At 35.4% G+C, this 24,913-nt stretch overlaps 1 protein-coding gene across 1 annotated transcript in view; it reads left to right on the forward strand.

Moving 5' to 3' along the window:
- Mhcl (Myosin heavy chain-like) overlaps window positions 1–24,913 on the forward strand; it is a 719,798-nt gene that overhangs the window by 136,333 nt on the left and 558,552 nt on the right. The window contains exon 8 of the mRNA XM_090414205.1: window positions 15,000–15,054. Within this exon, the coding sequence (XP_090270331.1) occupies window positions 15,000–15,054 (55 nt within the window). The remainder of the gene's footprint in view (window positions 1–14,999; window positions 15,055–24,913) is intronic.

Genomic DNA, 24,913 nt, shown 5'->3' on the forward strand with positions numbered 1-24,913 from the left:
GATGCCTATTTATTATTTCGCTCAGAGCGGGTTTAAGTTTGTTGGCAATGGCTTTGGATATAATTTTGCAGTCGGTGTTTGTGATAGAGATGGGTCTCCAGTTTCCTAGTTTCGTCGCGTCTCCTTTCTTTGGAATGAGTTTGATAACTGATGTTGTCATATTGAGTGGAAAGCCATTGGTATTCGCTTCGACAAATACTCTGTAGAGGATAGGTCCAAGCTGTTCCCAGAAGGACTGATAAAATTCAGTGGTGAGCCCGTCTATGCCAGGAGATTTATCTTTAGGTAAGGAGGTGCAGGCAGTTTTCAGATCGTGTAACGTGATAGGGAGTTCTGTGTTACTCCTTGTTGTTGGTGAGAGTCTTTTCACATCGGAGAGAATTTTATTCGTGGCCTCCATAGATGTTGGGTTGGCTTGGTACAAATTTTTGTAGTACTGCAAGGTATATAAGAGGATTTCTTCATGATTTTCTATGATGTTTCCATTATCTGTTTCAATAGCAGATATAGTGGTGCACTCTTGTTGGCGTTTTTCTAGTGAAAAGAAATACTTTGTAGGGGCATCTGCGAAGTTAATATGTTTGCGTCGTGCTCTTATTAGTGCTCCTCTTGCAGAGTGCTCTAGGTGTGAGCGTATGGTGGCTTCTAGGGACTGGTATTCCTCAGATTCTGGATGATGCAATTGCTGTTGTTGTTGCAAATTTTTAAGGGCTGAATGCTTGTTCAAATTTCTTCGGTGACTATATTTTTGGGTGAATACCTTAACTTTGGATTTAAAAAGTGACCACCACTCGGAAATTGATTGTGAAGTAGGTATATCTCTGATGAGAGTTTCGATATAGATTTTAGAGGTTCTGAGATATTCTGTATCCTTTAGTAGGCTGTTGTTAAATATCCAGTATGCTCCTCCTTTGTATCTGGTGTGTCCAGGAAAGCAAATGTTAAGAAGGATGGAATCATGGTCTGATGCATGAGATGGATGGTATGTGACTCTCCTGATGTAGGGTATTGTGTGCATCGATGTGTAGTATCTGTCGAGCCGTGCCTGGTATAAGACACTGGTAGGACCACCTTTGGCTCTCCAGGAGAACATTTTCTCATGTGGGTGCAAGTGTCTGAAGGTGTCAGTCAGCTCGAAGTCATTTATTACATCCTGGAGAAGCTGAACTAGTGAGTGTCGATGTTCTTGGCATTGCTGTCTGTCCATTGCAGGATCCAGAGTGCAGTTGAAATCCCCTGCTAGTATGATGTGGTCATTGACCTTGCTGAGGTGGTTTCGCACAAACTCCAGTACCTGCACTGCAAGCTGGTCATTTTGTGGGATGTATATGTTAATGATATAGATTTTCTTTCCTGTCTGAGTTGTAATGAGTGCATATATTGCACACCCAGGAAAGGTATCGATTATTTCTACTTTTAGAGCGCTGTTTTGGTGAATTCCAATGCTGACTCCCGATCCATGAAGTTGTATGGCAGGACAGTGGTGCATGGTATAAGGCCAGTTCTTCCAGTGTTGATATGAAGCTTTGCTATTGCAATGGAAGTTTGTTTCCTGCAGCATAACTATTTCTGGCCGTTGGGCAAGGATATGCTGCAGGACCAGCCTGTTTCGCAGTGGTGTGGCACATCCTCTAGCGTTTAGTGAGAGAAGGTTTATTGAAGTGCTCATTATTTTTATGGTTTAGTTTTATTTGGTGCGGTAATCCTCACTTCCTTTATGGATAGTTACGCTGCCGCTGGGATTCAAGCCCGTTTATCAGGTAGTATATCCTTTTCCTGAGATTGGTGGTTTTTCTCCCTCTTTTTCCTGCCAGAATAGTTCTTAACTCTTCCAGCTGGGTGATAAGACCACTGATGTCAGCGGTGTAGTCATAGGCTGTCAGCAGTTTTTGTGAAGAGCCTCGAACTTTTTTAAGAAAGCTCTGAAGCTGCTCACTTGTGAGTGGGCCTTCAGTGTGAGGAAGACTTGCATTTCCAGTTTCCTCTTCATCATCTGAGGACTCAAGAAGCTCGATCTCTTCATCCCCCTCTACAGGCTGCTGGGAGGGTTCCAGAGTGCTTGGAGGCAAAGGTTCCCTGCTGCAGCTGAGCTGGTTTGTCTTTGGCTTTTTTTCCGTTTTTGTTTCTTGCTCCTCTTTGTTATTTGTATCTTTATCAGAGTTAGTTAGTTGTCTGTGTTCGGTTTCCTTTTCTCTAGGATTGCTTTTAATCGATGTTGGTGGAGGTTCTTTCGAAAGTTGGGTTTCTTTAGTGCTACCACTTGATTTTGTCTCCTCGGTACTGGGCTGAGAGCTGTTTCCTTGAGATCTTTGTTGTTTGTTAGGGATTCTCTGTTTTTTGGGGTTGGCTGCTTGCTGCTTCTGATTCTCTGATTCGCTAGGGTTAGTAGTGTTGTTAACCGGTTTCTCATTTCTGGGTACATACGGGTATAACTTCCTTACATGGCCTTCTTCGTGGCTGTAAAAGCACTGAGCAGCAACAGTAATATAAAAGGTGTAGGGTACTCCGTCTATTTCTGTGTTGATTATTTTGGGTATGGAGCCGATTGTATTGTCGCCAAAGTGCATTAGAGCCTGTCTTCTAAAGCTCTTGATGTGAGCGAATTCAGGCCTAGTTGTAGAGGCGCGTAGCGTTCGGATTTTACCTGTCACTGAGCCGTATTTTGATAGTAATCCGCGAAGCATTTGATGGCTTATTTCCGGTGGAACATTTGACACTGTTACTTTTGTGGGAGCAATTGCGATTGGTGAGATATTCACGTGGCATGCTCCGATGTCTATTCCCTTTTCAATTAATGTCTCAGACCAAGATGCGTTGTTAAAGTACATTTGTACGGTTCCGGCAACTCTTGATATGTGAGTTATATTTTTGGGGGGGAACATGTTGAGCTACTGCATCTAGATACTTTTCCAGTGGGGTATTTTCGATTGCGAAAATTACAATTCCGTTATCTCGGGAAAAGCGGTTGGCTGGGTGAACGTTTGTACGCGTTGTGGCAGTGGTATTAATTCGCGCTGAAGTATTAGCTACAATGTTAGCATAGGAGACAGAGAGTACTGACCTTTGTCCGTTGTTGTCCGGGGGGCTGAGACTGATGTCTTTTTCTTCTCTGGCGATGTGGCTGGCGTCTTTTCCTTGATCGGAATTCTGCGACCTTTGACCGATTCCTGCTGAGCTCGGGCGTGGACCGGCTGCTGCTGGTGGTGATATGCTGTGGTTTATACTGGCCATTGCTTCGGGCGAATAAGGGGAAACGCAAGCTATCACAAATTCCCGGTACTCGAAGGCATACCGTTGTAACAATAAGCACACGAACAAAGAAGATTTTAAAATTTTAAAATTAATATAACTTTTCCTAGCTTCACAAATTTAGAAAACTAATTTTTTAACGCGATAGATTAGGTGCTTACGATTATGTAGGTATAAATCTTGAAGTTGATTGACGTATTCGACCGCACAAAACACAACTTTAGGCAAGAGCGACCTTGGACACGTCTGCACACTTCAGCGACAAGACAGACAGACAGACAGATAGATAGATAGAAGCACTTTCTTCCAATCATCTGGAATTTGGCCTTCTGACCAAGTCCTCTGAATTATGTAGCATAGCCACTGCAAAACTTTTGCACCTTGATATTTAAGCATTTCTGTTTGAATATCATCTACTTCAGATGCCTTTCCGCACTTCAAGTTTTTGATGTTTTTTTTTTTATATATCTCAAATATTGATATGTACTCCTGTTTGCATTTCTCTTGAAAATTTTCTATCACTGCTTGTTTCATCTAGCAATCTTTTGAAAATTACTCCATACATGTAGGATATCCTTATCTTCACTTTTCATATTACCTTTATCATCTTTGATTTCTTTTATGGTACTTTTTCCTCAATTTCCTAAGCTTTTGTAGCCAAAAGAACATTATTAAATATTGTTACCAAAAACTTCCCATTACTTTGGTTTAGCTACTTTTACACATAGTTTAGCTCTTACATTTTTCTCTGTATTTTTTAGTGCATCTACCAACTTATTTTCTTAAAAGTTTGATATATTTTCCTCTTTTCCTGGATTGCTTCTTTAACTTGTGTTCACCATGGGATTCTTATTTTTCTCTCTTTATAGACAATTTTACCACATACCTCCCTACCTGAAGCAGTGTCTTCTACAGAGTTTATCACTGAGATTCCAAGGTTTGGTTCTTGTTTTCAAACTGCTTCAAATTTTCTTCAATAATGTTTGTATAGTTGAGTCTACAGTTTACAAAAAATTCCTCCACTTCTTCCTTAGAAGACTTCCTTAGAACTTAGTGCCTATGGGACCATAGGCACTAAGCTTCGCAACTTTAATTCTTTTAAAAGTTGGAAGTTTATTCTCCACTTGATTAGACTATAATAAATTTAGTTTAATCCTTTGCCCAAGTGTAGGCAAACAAAGTTTACACCTGAAGTAGTTCAGGACTGAGGCAACTCGTAGTAAAGGTGGACCAAGCTCTCATTACTCCTTGTCTCAGTATCTGTCATAATGCAAAGCACATATCCTTGCGAACATGTATAAAGCTATGCATTAAGGGGAAGGGTCACTACTCAGACTAGTTTCAACCTTTATTGAGGTCTCGTCAGTGGGAGGCAGACCCTGAAGTGGTGATACTAAGACAGAAGCAATGGAGAAGTCATATTTACCTATACAAGTTGCCAAAAGGTGTGCCACCTTATTATTAAATTACTCTGGATTTAGAGAAAGATGTTGGAAGTTTTTTCCCACTTGGTTAGACTATAATAAATTTAGTTTAATCCTTTACCCAAGTGTAAGCAAACAAAGTTTGCCTCAGTCCTGAAGTAGTTCAGGACTGAGGCAACTCGTAGTAAAGGTCGACCAAACTCTCATCACTCCTTGTCTGAGTATCTCCCATAATGCAAAGCACATATCCTTGTGGATTCTTATAAGTAAATATGACCTCTCCAATGCTTCTGCCTTAGTATCACCACTTCTGGGTCTGCCTCCCACTTACTTAATAAAGGTTGAAACTGGTCTGGGTAGTGGCCCTTCCCTCAATGCGTAGCTTTATACATGTCCACACGGATATGTGCTTTGCATTATGGGGGATACTGAGACGAAAAGTGATGAGAGCTTGGTCTGCCTTTACTAAAAGTTGCCTCAGTCCTGAACTACTTCAGGCTCAAACTTTGTTTGCCTACACTTGGGTAAAGGATTAAACTAAATTTATTATAGTCTAACCAAGTGCAAAATAAACTTCCAACATCTATCTCTAAATCCAGAGTAAATTAATAATAAGGTGGTACACCTTTTGGCAACTCGTATAAGTAAATATGACCTCTCCATTGTTTCTGTCTTGGTATCACCACATCTGGGTCTGCCTCCCACTGACGAGATCTCAATAAAGGTTGAAACCAGTCTGGGTAGTGCCCCTTCCCTTAATGCATAGCTTTATACATGTTTGCAAGGATATGTGCTTTGCATTATGGGAGCTACTGAGACAAGGAGTGATGAGATCTTGGTCCACCTTTACTACGAGTTGCCTCAGTCCTGAACTACTTCAGGAGCAAACTTTGTTTGCCTACACTTGGGTAAAGGATTAAACTAACTTTATTATAATTCTTTTAAAACTTTCCTACATATTGTTATTTTCAATGTTATATCCATTTTTATCCTGCTTAGCACTAAGTAATGGTCACTTCCAATTTCAAATCCTCTGTACATTCTTTTATCTTGTACCAGCATTATCAACAATGCCATAGTTAATGAGGCTTTTCTTATTTCTTGTGTCTTCTTTCTGTGCGAACTTGTACACATCTTTATGTTGAAATATGGTGTTAGTAATGACTAGTCCGTGTCCTGAGCAGAAGTCCAATAAATACTATTTACCATTATTATTAGCTTTGCCCTTTTCTCCAAATTTTCCTAAAATGTTCCTATATACTTGCTGAGATTCATTTCCTACTCTGCTGTTCAGGTCTTCAATAAGGATCATTTTTTCCATTTTCTTTGTCAGCTGCCTGTTCTAATAACAAAAAATTCCTCTACTTCTTCCTTGGGAGACCTTTCTGTGGGACCATAGGCACCAATAAGTTTCATTGTCTATTTCCCCATTTTGAAGCTTACCCACATAACTCTACTTGAAAACTGCCTTCCAATCAAGAAGTTTATGTTTGGTGTTGAATGCTATTGCTGCTACTACTTCCTTTCCTTGATCATTATGTCCACATGGTATGTTTTCAATTCGCCTGCAAGCTCAATTTCCTTTCCATTAATGCTCCTTATATTGATGGTTCCTATCTTCAGTTCTTTTGATGTTGGGTTTATAAGAAAATTATAAGCCCAACTAGGTGTCAACTAGAGCTTGTTACAGTGGATGAATTTTCACTATTTGGCCTGCTTCCCTGGCGAAAATAGTGGGGACCTTGTTTAACCAGGGATGCCCCAGCTGGCATGAACATCATGTTTGTACCATCATATGCATTTGTGGTTTAAGCAAATAGAGAGTTCAGTTTTGTTGGCTAAGTCCCAAATTGTCAGGTTCCATGTGGGGTTCACCACATGAAACTGAAGATTGGATATTAGGTCAGGAGCTTCAGTTGGTTCTCCACATTCCTGAAAGGCAATGTGGAGGTCTCCTCACAGTTATTTGGCTTTGACCTTTAAGTGATCCCCATATATAACATGAATACTAAGTATAAATCAATTGAGCAGTGAAGAACATATCAGAGATACTGAAGAGCAAAGAAGTGAGGCCTCAATTCTGTCATCACATGTACTTACTCTTCAGCTGACTCACATGAAGGCTTATGAGATGAGTCAAACTGTTATACTGTTGTTATAATATAACCAAAAGCAGAATGTGGCAGTTCTTTAGAAATGGCACTGAATATCAAACACCTAAAAATAACTATATAAACAATAAACAAGGCACAGTGTGCTCAACAATGCAATCCACAATTAGAAATATTTTTAAAATTATTAGATTCTTGTATAATTATATAATGGTTGTCACATTGTTAATCTCTCACTGTTTCTTTGTTTATTAGTTTTTGTTTTACCTCTGAACATGTCTTACGCAATTGGTATGAAACATTATGTTTTTTGGTTAAATTAATTATATCTTATTCTGGTTTACTGCCTTATGAATCCTTACATATATTTATCATTATCAACAGTCTTTCTTCAGTCCACTGCTGGATGAATGCTTCTCTATAAAATTTTTACTTGTACATAGTATGCATTTAAAACAGCCAAATTCCAACTATTTGCAGTAATTTATAAGATCTAGCATGTCACTCTTTAATTTTGCCACTAGTCCATTGCTTTCTTTCCCAGCTTGTTACATGCTACTTTTGTTCCTCATACCTGCCAACCAATTACTTGTCTTCCATGATAAGAAGAAACACTAGAACAGGGACTTCCAAATTTTTGGTCAGAGAGTTCCCTAAGTAAAATTCAGTAATAACAAAGACTCCCAAGAGCACTAAAATTCAAGTTAATATATTAACTTGAAGCAGGCCTGGTTGGCCAAGTGGTTAGCATATCCGTTCTCCAGCCAAACAGCTGTGGATTCGAATCCTGCCGTGGGCATGGATGTTTGTGACTGTCTGTGAAAATACTAGTGGTAGTGGTGGTCGTCGGCAGATGCTGTTGGTGTAGATGAAGGTGGTTGCGGTGTGGAGACAGAAAGTTGTAGAGACCCTCCCTCGATGAGTCTTTGGACTCCATGGAGGTGTTATGTAATAATAATAATAATATTTTATAAACAATTTTTTTAGAAAATGCATCCAATTGTGATTTTCAACGCATATTAAAAAAATGTAACGAGCGCTATCACTTACTGCATATCTAATGTGAAGGATGGAGTTGATTTGCTTTTAGAAGAGAGGAAATATTCAATTTGTGATTTGTTAGTTGTAATCTTAGATAGTGTCATTTTTAAGATCTAGTTGAGTTCTCTGCTTAGTTAAAATACTGTTAGCGTGTCTAATAAGAAACTGTTGCAACAAAACAAATAATCCACTCTCAGACACTGCAGGATGAAAATATCTAGTGACAACAGAAATAGCACTGAAGTTTGACTACAGCAATGGCAGTAAAAGGAAACTGAGCACATGACCACTCAAATGAAAATCTGCTTGGACACTAACTAAAACTATTTATTTATAAATATTATTTCTGAAAATTTTCCATGTTACTCCTCTAAAATTGATATTAATATTTATGGCTGTTTTGCCTGTTTTTTTAAGGCGTATCCCTTGTATTACATCATTGGCTTTTTACTCCAATTAACTTAAAAATTAATGATATTTTAAAGACAAATTAAAAGAAAAATATGGAAGAAATAATTTTTGACATACCTTTCTAGAATCCTCAAGATTATCTTTTAATGGAGCAGCATTAGAAGTATATTGATAAAAATTATATAACTGAATTTTAGACCTTTAGAATGAACTGTGGATGATGGACTATAACCATTTAAGGCTATCATTTGGATAAATACATTAGGACTTTTTTCAAAAAAGTCTTGTCTTTCTCCTTTTTCTAAAAAAGTTTTGTAGTTCATCCTTGATACAAGGTCATTATGAAATTACCATATGTATATTTTGGCTTTTAATTTGCATATCTTTAATTTCTGCATTTTAGTTCCCATGTGCTGTTATCTCTATATTTTTTTCCTGCCCCTCCCCCCCCCTTTTTTTTTTTTTTTTTTTTTTTTTTTTTTTTTTTTTTTTTTTGGAAAAAAGCCCTATTGTATTTATCCAAATGACAGCCTTAAATGGCTATAGTCCATCATTCAGAGTTAATTATAAAGGTCTAAAGTTCAGTTATATCATTTTTATCAATATCCTTCTGATGCTGTTCCATAAAAAGATGATCCTGAGTATCCTAGAACGGTATGTCAAAAATTATTCCTTCCATATTTTTCTTTTAATTTATGTCTTTAAAATATCACTAATATTTTAAGTTAACTGAAGTAAGAAGCCAGTGATGTAATACAAGGGGTACTCCTTAAGAAAAAAAATGCAAACTAGCCATAAATATTAATATCAATTTATTTAAGTCTTAAAGGGTACACAGTTGATGTGCTGGCAGGTGTATATGGATAAGCCACTCTGATGACTACCCAAGTTAACATCTTGTCTCATTAACTACTTGAGTTAACAACTTGTTTTGTATACTAATTCTAGATGTCTAGAATTATCTTTGTGAGGAAATATTTTCTTTAAAGACGTCTAAAATAAACTTACTGACTTTCATTTGCTTTATTAGGAACTAAAGACCTCAAGCTTGCCCAACAATGCCCCATGGGCTCACTATCGAACGTTTTGGCAATCCCTGATCTAGAAGAAGAATCGCTACTGGAGTCTTGGATTTTCTTAACTAATTTTTGTTTAACACAGTAACCAACATTGCACAAATTGTTTACATTTCATGTCATTTTGACATTGTTCTGCTATTGAGCCTATGAAGTCAGTAAATGGTATTGAATTTAGCTTTATAATATGCTGTATTAAAAAGGTACTTCATGTGTTCAAACATTTTAGAATCCATCCTTCTTTGGAAAGCAACTAGAGGTATGTTTTCCAGACAATTTCTGGAAACCTAAATGTCTCCACTTTAAGAAGGCCTCAAAAATCTTGTAGTAATCTAGTAATATCAGTAGTCCCGGGATATTTTTTATGCATTATATAATGTATACAATGGACACTTTTTTTGAGAACCGAAGCTTGGATGGTGGCTGAGAAGTTGGAGTGGAATGAGGGATGAAAGCTTTTATTCCTGTGAGGATGATTTCTGTTATTCAATCTGAGCAAATGTTTGGATCAGAAGAACTTAAGCAGTAATTGCACCATGAGAAGCAGGAATGGAAGTTGCAGAGGTCCTCCCAGTTGGCACTCTTGCAGTGCCAAAGGACACGAGACTGTGAATTGGGTAGGTGAAGATTGTTATGTGGCAAAAAAAAAAAAAAAAAAAAAAAAAAAAAAAAACTTGTATGAGGTTGTGGTCTGAGTTACCAAGAGGAGAAATGACAACCACAGTATACCTGAAAGTAGAGCTTGTTAGGAAGAGATCAAGTATGTTGGCAAATTGGAGGGGATTGTCAGGTCATCTGGTAGGAAGATTGATAATCTGAGATAGGTCATTGCTGATGGCAAACACCTCATCATCCTTGCCTGCTTGATTATGAAACTGGAGAAGGGGAGCCAGTGTGAGTTGTGGAGAGCAATAGAGATAGCATATGAAAAGGGCATGTTGGTTTGGTAGAGAAATTTTGAACTAAAGCATATCAAACAATTGAGATTCAAGAATGTGCACTCTCTGGCATGGTATGTGAGTGCTCATGAATGCACAAGTGCTCCCTTTGTGGTGGAAAGAGCTGTGTAATGTATAGGTTTTTTTTTTTTTTTTTAGCAGTTGAGGTGGACAGTGACTGTTTGGGTTCTGATAGGAATAGTACTTCTGGTTTAGATGACTGTAAGTGGTGGTGCACATAATTTATATTGCTGTTTAGACCACGGATGTTGGCAAAGTGGATGTGGAAATTTTTTTTTGGTAAGAATTAATGGTGGGTTGTTTGGTTAGATTTTTGATGTTTTTTTTTTTGAGATTTTTTAAAACTATTTTTTGTAGGGAAATTTTTGAGATTTGCAGTAAAATCACATTACTTTGGGCTGTGGTTCATTGTGTTTGGTGAGTAAGAGATAAAGAGGATGTGGGGGCATGCAGTGAGAGGTGATGGACTTGCAAACATACTGCCCACACAGAGAGAACTCATTCTCCTGACTATACGTGGCCTCTACAGTTCTTCCCCCCCCCCTGCAGTCACAGTATTTGGTCTCCCTTCAGTCACGAACTGGCAAAATATGTGCTTGTAGGATTTGAGACTGGCTGATCAAGAAGCCTCTAAGTTGTTACTACTGGTTTGTTCCTGTGTACTAACCAGCAGCTGGCTTGTGGAACTGTTTTACAATAACTATACTCTTGAATGGGGAAAGGTCCGGACCCCTTAAAGTGAGATTAGTATGTCATTGATGATATCATGCTCACTGCATGTGGGAAGAGTAGCAGGGGTGGTGGGGGAGGACAGAAACTAGAACCCTTACTCTAGCAACCAAATCTGGCTGCAGCCACTTGAGGTCTCTAATGAGCAAGGTGGTAATATTTCACTTTGTGATGAAAGACATCTACCACCTATTGGTCTAGTTGGCATTTCCTACAGTGAGAGTGGTATAACCTGTTTCCATGTTTGTGGAAACAGGTTATACCACTGGAAGGTGAGGATGACTTTAACCTCAAGCTTTGCAAAGTAAGCAAATACAGAAGTGTCTCGGAACACTTCTGAGACACTTGTGGATCTGTGTTCTGTTGGAATGGACTGAATGTAGGTTTGCTTCCATGTATTGAAATAGATGTTAGCTGAGGATTAAAAAAAAATGTAGGATTATATAGGAAAGGTGTTATTTCTGGCACACCCTTTTGACTAAAGTTATGCAGGTCAAGACTAGAAGACTTTTGTATCTAGGTTATTTAAGATTCTTCTATTGTCTTTTTGCTGAAAGCAAAAGGTATGTGGTGCACTATTTCTGTTATGGTAGAAGTGTGTAATCTGCTTTTGTTCATGTGCTAAACATGAAGTTTGAGGCTCACCCCATTTCATATTTTCTTTCAAGCCTGACACTGTTCAAGTAAATGATGCTCTTTGAAAAGTCCAACGTCAAACTACACACACAACAGTCTGGTTAAGTGGGAAAATAATAAAATAAAAGTCCCTGATAAACAAATTACACAATAACCACAGTAATTAACTTTAATGAAATTAAAGTATAGATATTTCATACTGAAAATAACAGTACATCATCATCAGTGTGTAGAAACAAGCAAATCAAAGAAATGGGAATACAAGGTACATACAGCATTCGGTGGTTTATCAATTAAAAACTGTTGCCATGAGCTAGAAATGAATATTAATAAATAATATTATTAAAAGCTATTTTTGATGGTTACATAAAATAATCTCCCAAACTTTTTTTTGGGGGGGGGGGGGGAGAGAGAGAGAGAGACAATCGTTCAGATTCAGATTTGGCCAATGTAAAAGGGCTTCACAACTTTCTTTGAAAAGACATTCATATTTAAACCTGTTTCTATGGAGAAGACAAGCTTCATTCCACTGGATACTGTGTTTAGTGTCAATACTCTGTTGTGCTAGACCAGAGTCTTGAGGTTTCATGTATTCGATATAATATTGATGTTCATTAATTCTTTTTTTCTATAGAACAGCCTGTCTGCCCAAAGTATGTTAGATTACATTCACTAGGTATTTGGTAAATGGTGGCTAATGATAGAGGTTATAGTTTTTTTGTAGATGGCAACAAATGAGAAATTTTGTAGGAAAATTTGTGGAAATGAGATGATACTTCTTCATAATTCTACCAATCTGTTCAGAGATGTCAGAAATATAAGGGATTGGAACCCTATGGTCTGTTGAAGAATATTCAGGTGTTGGAACATGAGTCAATTATCTGCTGGATTTGATTAGGGTTTTAACCATTAAATTCCATGAATGTTTTGATAGTGAGAAGTTCTTGTTGTAAGCTTGAGGGAGAGGAGCACATATTATGTGCTCTGTTAATTAAAGACTTGATGACACCAATTTTTTGAGAGGTGTGATGAGCAGAACTTTTGATGAATGTATGTGCCAGTAAAGGTAGGTTTTCGATAAACACTGGTTGATAAATTACCTGAGGCTGTGCACATAAGAAGGATGTGCAAGAATAGTAAACTACCAGCTTTTTCTTTTTCCATGGTGAATTGAATGCATGGGTGAAGGTTATTGATCTGTTGTAGGAAAGTGGCAAGTTCATTTTCAGAATGAGGCCAAACTACGAGGACATCATCAACATAACAAAATCAATGAGAGGGTTGGGTGATGAATGGATGAGAACTAGGTATCTTCCAAATGGTTCAAAAAATAGTTTACCAAAGGTGGAGACAGAGGGCTACCCATGGCAGTGCCTTCAACTTGCTATAGATTTTGTTTTTCCAACTGAAATATCCTGATTCTATAACATTCAAAATCTTTGTAATATCAGTAGGGTAATCGTCATATAGTAAATTAACAGTGTCAGATAATAGAATGTTGGTAAAGAGGGAAACAATGTCAAAACTGACCAATAAATCCAACTCTTGTATTTGAATATGGACCAGGTCACCATGGGAGTAGTAGACCCAAAACCTCCTGCAATGGGAGAGGCCTTCACCTTGCAGTGGATAGAAAAATAGGGCTAGTAAATAGGCGGGAGAGTCAATACAATTCACGATGGATCTTACTGGATAACCTCTTTTATGAATTTTTGGGTGACCATATAAACGAGGAGTTTTTCCAAAATGATTGTGCAACTTGTCCAAAGTATTTTGATCCCAACTAACAACTTCATCAGGCAACTTATTTAATTGTTTATTTTGTGCTTTTGTAGGGTTATAACTAATTTCTTGATAGGTGGAGGTATCCTTAAAAGACACTCTATCTTCCTCTCATAGTCAACCTTATCCATTACCACTACAGTTTTTCCTTAATCTGCTTTTTGAAATAGATATATTGCTCTTTTGTCTTAATGAAAACAACACATGGGTTTCAGCACTAGAAAAATTACATGGAGGTAATTTGCTATTAAAAAGTAAAGCAGCAACTTCCAAGCATAGTTTATTAGCATCTTTGCTGGAAAGTCCTGACAGATTGCGTTCGATGTTATGCAAAAAAAAAAAAAAACAATAATGGATGCATTTAGGTACGACAGCAAAATCGTGGCCTTTACCTTTAAAGATTAAAGTCCCCGATGATAGATCCTTTCCTAGCATAAAGTGTAGGCCTCATACCATGTGATTATCACATGCTTTGAACATTGACTTAGTTCTGTGTACATGCTGCCTTGCCAATGTTTGAGGATGTTGTGACTATGTATCAAGTGTTTTTACCTTAAAGGACTTGGCTTTTTGTTTTAGAAGAAATGCATGTGAAGAGTTAGTTGAGAGATTATCGACATTTCATAAACTTTTGGGTCATATTTCTGTCTGAATTGATCATAATTTTACAACTTAGTCTGTTTTGTATATACAGGAGGAAATCATCATTTATGTATGCTTTCAACTTCAAATTTTCTTATTTTTCATTCATCCTCTTGTTTCATTCTTTCAAATTACTTAATTACCATTTTTTATTCTTTACCAAAAACTATATATATGGTGAAATATGCTACAAGACATGAAAAAGCTAACGTGCTTATAAGTTGTTGAATGCTAAGACATATTCAACACCTTACATGACACGCATATGACGAATGTAAATTTAATTGATGTAAATGAAATGGTTGTGCATATTCTTATCTCTGAAGACTTTTATAATTGTGATTAAACTATGTAGCCCTCAGAGATACTACAGTTTTAAAATAGTAAAACATATTGACCAATTTAAAATAAGAATGCAAAAATCAGATTGGCATAATTATTTTGCATTAAATGTTTGCATTATTAATGAGAGATTCTATTGCAAGTTGCTTTTAGTATCACATTGTGCCATTGTTTTCAATTTTTTGTATTGCATGCCTGTTGCTGGCTTCATCATTCTACACTTTGACTTATAGAAATATGGCTGCACATCTAATTTTGATTACGTGTACTATAAAGAAGTTTGAAGCTTTCTTTCTTCCCATTTCATATTTTCTTGATAGATGTTAGAATCTCTAGATGTTAAACTCAGTGTTAAGGACCAAATTCTTTGTTCATGATCTAACAGTGCAAGGTTTAATAAAAATTTTTATGTTTTGAATTATCGTTAAAAAATTGTTGGCAATAAGTTATGTCTATAAATTGTCAATCAGTATAAGTTTTTAAGCTTTTCTTGGACTAGATATGTAACATAGTGTAAGCTATGAGAATGATTTTCAATAATTTCTCATTGCTGATCAGCAAAAAAACAAAAAAAAAAGATTTTCATTGTTGTTTCAGGAAGGAGTTGTATCTTGATGATTTGAATGATGCAAACTTTGTAACATCATCATGGGTAAGTTGTTTTCTATTGCAGATGTATTCTCTATACACAGAACATTGAAGCTTTATTATTATTATTATTTTTAAAAGGTATATTATAGTAGCAGTACATAATGTTTACATGTCTGAAGAAATAATTATTCACTTTATTAAGAGAAAACCATGTTATTCATTCTGAATAAGTAACATGTGGAGACAGTTGAAAATATTTAATTAAGATGATTTATTATAAATGTTTCGATTCATGTATTGTGGATCATCGTCAGTGTAAAACTGTTTGAAATCAAAAACATAAACAATAATAAAGGTTTACAGAGAGTGGAATGGAAAAATATGATATTGAAGTGTACCTACAATTATAAAAAATAAATTATAATAAATCAATCAAAGAATGCATTACACGTAATTAAAAAAATATATATAATTAAACAGTATAGTTTTTTAATAATAATTTCACAGACTTTTGGTATAGAGTCCATCAAGGTTGAGATTTGTGCAGTGCGAAAGTACTTTGGAACTTTAAAGTGATGCTCATATTTATTCCAACATCTATGTAGTAATTTGGCATCATTCCAAAAGATCCTGTGGCTAGTATTAGTAATCCCATGTTCTGCTAGACCTGATTGGTTCCAGTTCTTGGAGGAAATGTAGAATTGGTGTTCAGAGAGATGTATAGAAACAGATCAGCCTGTTTGGCCAAAGTAGAATAACTTACAGTTGCATGGGACTGAATAGACTCTAGAGATGGAATTTTATCTTTTGGAGATGGTATCAGTGAGCTAATTGAATTTATAAGCTTGGAAGTTGTGGAATTATTAAAATTCTTTAAGGTGAGAGTAATGCATTCTCAAATGCCTTTAATCTATGGGATGGTGATTCGCTCCAAATCTTCTCTTCTAATGGTGGGTGGGAAAAAAAAAAGTTATTAATCTTCTCTACTGTTGTAATCATTGAGAATGACAGTTTCTTTAATTGTAGAAAAATTTTTTCTGAAATAGATCAGATGAAGAACAGATAATATGAACTCTGAAAAGAAGACATTTAACAATGCTATATTCATGACGAACTTAAAGAGGTCTAGAATATCTGATGGAAAATTAGATGATAAAAATTCTGTGGTGTCAGCTAGAGGACCATTTGTGAAAAGTGTAGCTATATCAGAACTTACTAGTAAATCTGTGGGGTGAAGTCTCAAATCTTTAATTTTAGATATGAAGTTGCTTGTATTTTTAATATAAGAAAAGGAATGGCCAGTTAACGGAGAGAAGAAATTTGAAAGAAACTTCGAAATTTTATGTGTAGCACTATGTATGCAATCCATGATTGGACAAAGAGGATATCCTGGTTTATGCAACTTTGGTAAGCCATAAATTCTAGATTATCTTGCATAGTATATTTTTAGGGTTTGAACTGAATGTGGATTAATATACTGTTTAATTATATAAATGTTTATTTTTTTTAATTACATGTAACACATATTCTTCAATTTATATATATATATATATATCATCACACAATATGCACCTCAGTTGATCCTAATGTGTATAGTTCTTTTATCTTGCTATCTCAGGCGTGCATATGAGGATAGATTCCATTCTGTATATACCTTCATTGAGGTTTAAATTTTTTTATTTCAAACTGTTTTACACTGATGATCCACAATATGGAAATTGAAATATTTAATTAATCCATTTTAATTAAATATTTTCAACTGTGTATGTTACTTATTCAGAATTATTTGCCTTGAATGTGAAAATAATTTTTGAGTGAATGAGAGAACTTTTAAGAATAAAGGGAACTTTTTTTCTTTTTTTTTTTGGTTGTTATGAAATTTTTTTCTTTTATTACATCATCATCATACGTATCAAGGATTTAGGCCTAACATGGCCTGTTCCGGCCTTAGAAGTCATCGTTTAAGAGGACGTCTTTGTTTTCTTTTTCCTAATAGCTTGTACTTTAAGGCTTGTTTTGGTAATCTTTCTGTTTTCATTCTTTGAACGTGTTCCATCCATTTATGTTTATATTTTTTAATTTTTTCTATTACTGGTTCTTGGTTTAATTCTTTCATAATATCTTCGTTTCTTTTGTGATCAAATAGGGTATACTTTGCAGTTTTTCTCATAAACTTCATTTCTGCTGTTGTTAATCTTTGTTTGTCTTTTTGTTTTATTGTCCAGATTTTGCTTCCATACATTAAGACTGGTAAGCCTAATGTATTGTATACTTTTAGCCTGGTTTGTTTTTGAACTAGGTTTGGTTTAAATATAGAGTTAATTACACCTGTTATTTTTAAATATTTTGTAATTTTTACGTTTATATCTTTTTCATTTTCATATGTGATCATACATCCTAGGTAGTTAAATGAATTCAGCTGTTCTAAGATCTTGTTATCTATTACTATTTTAGTTCTTGCTGGATCTTGTCCTTTAAAGGCCATAGTTTTTGATTTTTCTTTTGATATTATCATACCATAATCTTTGGATATCTCATTTGGATTTAAAATATCTTTCTGTAAGTTATCTTCAGAATTTGTAATTATTATTTGGTCGTCTGCGAAGAGGAGAGTGTTTAAGTTAACTGTACGTGAAAGTTTAATTCCTTGATGTAAATTTTTACTCCATTTTATTATTATTTTATTTAAGTAGATATTAAAAAGAGTTGCTGAGAGGGGACATCCCTGTCGGACCCCTTGGTTTATCTCTCTTGTATATGATAGCTCCTGATTTAATCTTATTTGTATTTGATTATTTTCATATATACTTGTGATAGCTTTTAGGATATTATTTGGTATTTGTCTTTCTTTTAATATGTTAAATAATGTTTCTTTTAACTTTATCAAATGCATTTTCATTTTTCTTTTATGTCAAATTTCTTTTATTACATAAAAGCTCAAAAAAAGGTACAGCATATGTTGCTAACTCAGCTGGCATTGTATATAGTTTGTGTATCCACTCTACAACTAGTATGATGGAAGTTTAAAATCCCACCTTGGAAATGGATGTTTATCAGTGTCTTTTAGATAGAATATAAATTTCATTCTTTAGCATAAGACCACCATTTTGTTTGCTGGAGGCCCGAAGTAGCTTGAAAAACTTTTTTGTTTCTCTAAAGCAGAGTTTTCAGATGATATCAATCTAAACAGTGGATTCTTGTAAATTGGGCAACGTTGGGAATTGCATAATTTGTCTCGATTAAGCAGCTGCCACAGTTAATCCAACTGGGTACAAACTGTATATACATAAGACCAATTCCAAGTTTAGACAAGAAATGGAAATAATTGGCTTTAATTAAACTATTTGCCATCAAAATAATTTAATTTATATATGTATCTAAACACACATGCAGTTCTTAGCAGTTAATGATGTAGTTGATCAAGGGTAGCCTTTTGACTGAAATTAAACAATCAGTGCAGATATTTGTGCACATATAGTAATGCTTTCTTGCATGAAATATAGTCTTAATCGAGTAATAAATTTTGTAGCATCCTGAGTAGTTGCTTTCAAGCCTGTGAGTATCATCTTGATCACTTTTCTTGTAATGTCCTCTGATATTTTGCTTCATTTCCTCCTCAATTCTGCATTTCCATTATAGTATTGAAGACGACAATGTTGATGTGTGCAAACATGTTGTCATAGTTTCTGATCTTCATGTCTAATGCAATGTCATTTTCACTATTCGCCATATCTGACATATTCATGATTGATTGCTTAGAACCATGTTGTCAAGAGCCAGTAAAATTTTTGTAGATTTTTGTCCTGGTTCATAAGCCAATTCTTAAAAATATTATTATCTGAGATCTCTAGAGCTGTCTTGACCTGAGCTGTCTTCTCTGTTGTTATTGATGTCTCCATTATACTCCTTTTGTTTTATTTCTAAACTTCTTGATGTTTGCCCTGTGTAATTAAGGCCACAAGAACATGGAATATTGTAAACTCCAGGATGTTTGTTGAAAGGGTTGTGGTCTTGGGCAAGCATCAAATTATTATGACCTATAAACCCAGTGTTAGATATATTTTTATTACAATATAATTTCTTGACATCTTTAATTTTTAGTATAACCAAGTGAAAAAAACTTTCAATGAAATTGCATGTATATTATTATTTGTTTGTTTATATTATGCCATACACTATTACAACATGCAAGCACTGTAATATTGGCAGCCATTTCTGTCACTTGATTTTTGTCTTGAATCTCAGTAATGGGCATGACATTAGTTGCAAATTTTTAGAACAGCTGTTTCTGGGTAACAGACTAGGCTTGCAAGCAAGCAAAGTGGAAGGAGAGGGAAAGGAGGGAAAAAAGCTACTGAATCCAGGAGGAACTGTGAAGTTAATATTTGAAGGACAGCATAACATATCAAGCCTTCGTATATTAGTGAGACTTATGTGCTTAATGAAAAGCAAGGTGTATGTTCCATGGAGCAAGATGGAATCTGAATTCAAGTTTTTTTTTTATATCAAAAGTGCATTTGGAACTTTTGATAAATATTTTATCATTGCTATTTTCTTTGCTACAACAAACTGGAAAGAAGAATAATTTGATCTAAAGAAATTTCCTTAATCCAATACATCTTAATAACAACCTTAGTTATAATCTATCTGACTGTCATTGTGCTGCCATCAAACTCTGCCGTTCACAAGATGTGCATGCCCAACAATGAGGTTATACAGAGAACAGCTTCAAATATCTAGACGCTAACACTTTAATATTTACCTTTTTTTCATGCTAATGCTTTTGTTGGTAAGATTTTTTTCAATTACAGTTTTTATTGGTTGTTTCTCTCTATTTTGTGCACCTGAAGAAGTCTTGTGAAAGATGAAACTAGTCGTGCTGAATTAAAATAGTGTTTTATTTTTATCTCTTGGCTTCAAGTCATTTAATATTTTTAAAAAATATGTCTTTCAGCATATATATATATATATATATATATATATAATTTAGATTTTCTCCATATTATAACTTGCAGCATATCGAAAGAACTGTTTGGGATTATCTTTAGCCTACATTGCTAACTTCCTTTCATACTCTGCTTTTGCCTGTCTTACCACACAAGTTACCATTCTGGCCTGAGCCTTGTACAGTTCATGTGCCTACTGGTCATCTTTCTCCTTAAATTCCCTTCGCAGTTGTTTCTTTTTTTTTTTTAAGCTCTATGTTAATGATGATAGTCATCCATTTAACTCTCACTTAATTTACTCTCCTGACTCTAGGTAAGCAATCTGGTATTACCTTCCTCAAACACTCCTTTACCACTTCCCATGTGCTGTCATCATTCAGCCCTTGCAGTTTTACATGCCATAGCACTGATCCAAGCAATCTCCTAAGCTTGTCATACTTACCAGTCTGGTAATTCCGTGCATATATATATATATATATATATATATACACACCCTATCTTAACTGAAAATTCCACACATTTAGCCACCTCCCAGGTCAAGATCATATGATCACTCTCACCAGTTGCTGGCAACATGGTCATATTAATTATAGACAAATTCTCAGATGCAATTACTAGATCGAGCATTCTCAAACCCCTAGTATATTCCATCACATGCTGTCTCGGGTAATTATCACTTAATAACTGCATAAATTCCATTTCCTTCATCCAATGTGTCCTCTTCTCTTTCCAATCTATGTTCCCATAGTTGAAAGCCCCATAATAATTACCTGTCCTCCATTCATTGAGCCTACTTGCCGATGTATGCTATCTCCATTATCTCTTCTGTCCCCTGGTCTATAGCAGCATCCAACTGTATATTTTGTTCTGCTGGGCTCCATCTCCCACCATATGGCTTCAAATGTGCTATTTTCATTGTCCTGCAGTTGAACTTCTACTCTCTTTGGTTGTAGTTCATTGGCTATCATGAATAACACACCACCCCCATTCTTTTCTCTCTATCCTCCCTGAACACACTATACCCTTCACATTCTATCCCACTAAACTGCATCATCTTCTGTTAGCCATATCTCACTAATGCCATAACCTTTGGCCAGGTTGAACTAACAATGCCAAAAATTCCTCCTACTTCTTCTGGATACTCCTGGCATTAGTGTACATAAAGTGCAAAAGACTCTTAGGTCCACTGCTATCCTGGCACTTTCCCATTAAATAGTAACTATCCCTTTCTGGTTTGTTACCAGTGGTACTAACTCAGGCATATTATACACATTCTTACACTCAACTGCCCCCACTGATGTCTGCATATCTACTCAGCAGCTCTCCCCACCCTAAAAGCTCTAGTTTCTCTGATTATGCACATCCACTTCATTCAACAACACTTTTTCCAGTCTCCAAACACCAGATCTATTTAGATACAAACCATCCTTCTTGTGTAAGTCCTTTCACCCGTTAATCTCACTCCACATATCCACAAACTCCACACCACTCCTCTTGCATAACCTATGCATCGAGTCATTTGCTATTATGGTTCTCCTTCTCAGAACACACTCACCATTCTTAACTCTCTCACTCTTCTTTTGCTACTTCCAGTAATTCTTTCATGTCCTCTCTCATGCCATACTTTCTCCTTTCAAATCATTTGTTCCAGCCAATATGATCATCTCTTTCACTCTACCCTTATGTGCTCTAATAACCCCACTAACATCATTAATTTTCACATCCAGAAAACAAAGTTTTGTTAACTTCTCATTGATCACACCTTTTATGATTGATTCACTGTATTAGACTCGCTCCTTAATTTTTCTTTCTCTCTTGGTCAAGCCCTCATTTTTCTTATCTCGCACATCTTTCTTTCTGATATCAGCTGACCCACTTGCCAATTTCTGCTTTCACTCCAGCTCCCACTTTTCCCTGTATATCACTCTGTGTAACCAAGCTAAAAGAAAACTGAGATGTATTTGCGAGGGATTGAACCTGGGACCTTCTTCATGTTAGGCGGATGTAATAACTGTTACACCACAAGTACATGCAGTTGCTTTCCCATAGTGCTTTGTTTCAACATTGTTCTTTTTTCTAGGTATTTTTATGCATTCTGTTCCATCAGTCATACCACCACTATTTCACCTCATTTCTAAACATATGTAGGCCTAAGCAGCTACTCATCAACAACCATACACAGTTTAGTTTCAGACTTGTCAAACTAACTTTCCATTCTTCTCTTTCATTTCACTTTCCTCTGTTCTTTAGAACTATTTTACTCAATGACTACATCCTCCATCTCTTCAAAAAGATAAGCATATTCCTTCTTTCTTCATAATCACTTGTCAACATATGATACAGTCATGTTCAGCTTTGTCAGCTGAACATGACTGTATCATGTTCAGCTGATACAGTATGTATCAGCTGAACTGTATGTGTGTGGAGTTGATATATATTTTAAAAGTTTTTTTTTTTTAAATACAATTCTACAAATCATGGCATCCAATATGTATGCAGAATTTACCATAATGGATAGCAAATATTGAAACCTTCTTTCTATTAGATAATTATTTGGATAATTAGATAATTATTTGCTACTACTGTGGATGCATATTCTGTATTGTCTATATTATATACTGAAACTCATAATGGTGCAAAGTAATCAGTTATCATGCTGGCTGATTTTATATATATATAAAATCATCCAGCATGCTGATTCTGAATCTAATTATTATAAAAAGATGTTTATTAAACTTAGTTAGATTTTGCTGACTACTATGGTAGTCAGCATAATTAGATATAATTTTATTTTTTATTTGTATTTTATTTAACATATCAACATATTTGCATATTTATTTAAAATATTAACATTTTATTTAACATAGTAACATATAACGTTTTCTATTTATTGTGCTAAAATAGTATCTAGTTGATTGACGTGCTTAGGTGTACCACATTATTCATAACTTATTTTACTCATATAACACCAAACAAAACTACATTATAAAAAAGATGTTTATTAAACTTAGTTAGATTTTGCTGAATTTCAAACCAGCATCCTCAGAGAAAAATAATATGTTACAGTTGACATGCTACCATGAATAATTGAAACAGTTCAAATTATAATGGACAAAAGATCTAAATTCCTAAGTTGGTTCCCTCTAATGTTGCATAAAAGAAATATTACAGTTGTGTAGGTGTCATAAGATTATCTTAAGATGACAGTCTCCCAAATTTTTGGCAGATTAATGCAGCCATGCTTGTTAAGGTTAAGAGAATGCTTCATAGCCATTGCTAACTCTAAAAATAGTCTTTTTGACCTGTAATGATTTCTGTATAGCACATTGCTCTTCTTTGTATGAAGGGGTGTCTAAAGTATATCTACCAGTCCTGAGTTGTCATAATAATGGTAGTAAACATATTTCTTATGTGTTCTTGAAGGCAGATGTTAACAGATCTTCCTGTCTATCCTTAGTAGGCTAAGTCACAGAGAACTTCATATACTCCAGGATATGCTGGAGGATGGAGTTTGTCCTTAGAAGAGCTGATCAGAATTGCTAATTTGACATGTGGTATGAAAGTGTTTAGCGTATCAACTCTCCAGTCAAAGGGCTGTGGGTTCAATCCCTCTGTGGGCATGGATGTGTGTGATTGTCTGTGAAAATACTAGTGGTGTTGGTGTAGATGATGTGGTTTGCTGTAGTTGGTAGATTGAGTGGTGGAGGCAAAGAGCTGTGTAGTAGGTGCCCTCCCTCAATGAGTCTTTGGACTCCTTGGAGGTGTCACGTAATAATAATAATATATGGAATAGGAGCATTTTGTTCTTGGTTGTTTGGGGAAGGGGGAAAAGTAGGAAGGCCATATAGTATTTTGTCGGAACTCTGGTCATTGACCAAGAAAGTATGCCAAAGATAGTTGTGTTCTGTGGAAGAGTATCATTAAAATAGCCTGGCTATCTATCTGTAAGTCTTTTAGAGTTCCATGCTGTTGGACTGGATAATGATGTGATTGTTTATATAGATATCTTCCTGTGTGGGTGGTTGGGTGGGTGTTCTATAAACAGAAGAAGATAGTGAATTGTCTTTGGCAAATGACTAATGTGCCAAGAAAATGCAAACAATTATTGGACTGTTTTTTTCTATTGTAAAGTGAATTTTGGGGTGGGGTTGAGTACTTTGTCCTCAAAGTATTCCATATAAAAGTTAGCTAAAGGAGGAGAAACTTATTGCAGTACCAATAATCTGTTTGTAGATTTTTCCTTGCTTGGGGGAGTTAAACTTTATTACATCAAGAGTGTCTGTTAGTGGTACATTAGTAAATAAGAAAGTGACATCAAAACTAACCATTATATATAATTTCTTAAGGATGTGATTTTTTTTTATTGGTGATTTGAAATGGTTAATTTATTATAAAAATAGAAGAGTTTCCATTGGGGAGGAGGGAAGGAAGTGACTTGGGTAACTGTTAAGCAAGTTTATAAGTTGGACTGTACTATTAACCATAGTGCATAGGGGAGTTGGATTTATGGATTTTAGGTGGTACCCCATAAACATAGAATAGTTTAACATGAAGGGGTTTTAATTTGGTAATGATTTCTTTTGCCAAGAAGTAACTTTTTTGTTTCACTAGTTTACAAACTTTTTTTCTTATCTATGATTTGGTAATTAGAATTGTCAAAATAGGAGATCCTGCATTTTTTTTTATTGTAATAATCCTTTTGATTCATGATAATTGTAGAATTATGCTCATCACTATAGTGATCACAATATTTTTATTCTTATATAACTTTTAAAGCATGTCTTGGTTTCTGTGGTATATTGCTTTTAAGTGGTTTAGATTTGGTAAGAATGTTTGCTGTGTTTAAGCAAATATTATTGGCTGTTGTGAAGGGAGGGGTTGTAGATAGCCTGCAAAATGATAACCCCCTGTACTTTAATTTTAAAAAAAAAATTCTGTCCATTTCAAATCACTGGTTATAAACAGTACCATCGA

Source organism: Typopeltis vanoorti, chromosome 24, assembly GCF_054136105.1.
Source record: "Typopeltis vanoorti isolate ZY-2024b chromosome 24, IOZ_Tvanoo_1.0, whole genome shotgun sequence".
NCBI classification, from domain to species: Eukaryota; Metazoa; Arthropoda; class Arachnida; order Uropygi; family Thelyphonidae; genus Typopeltis; species Typopeltis vanoorti.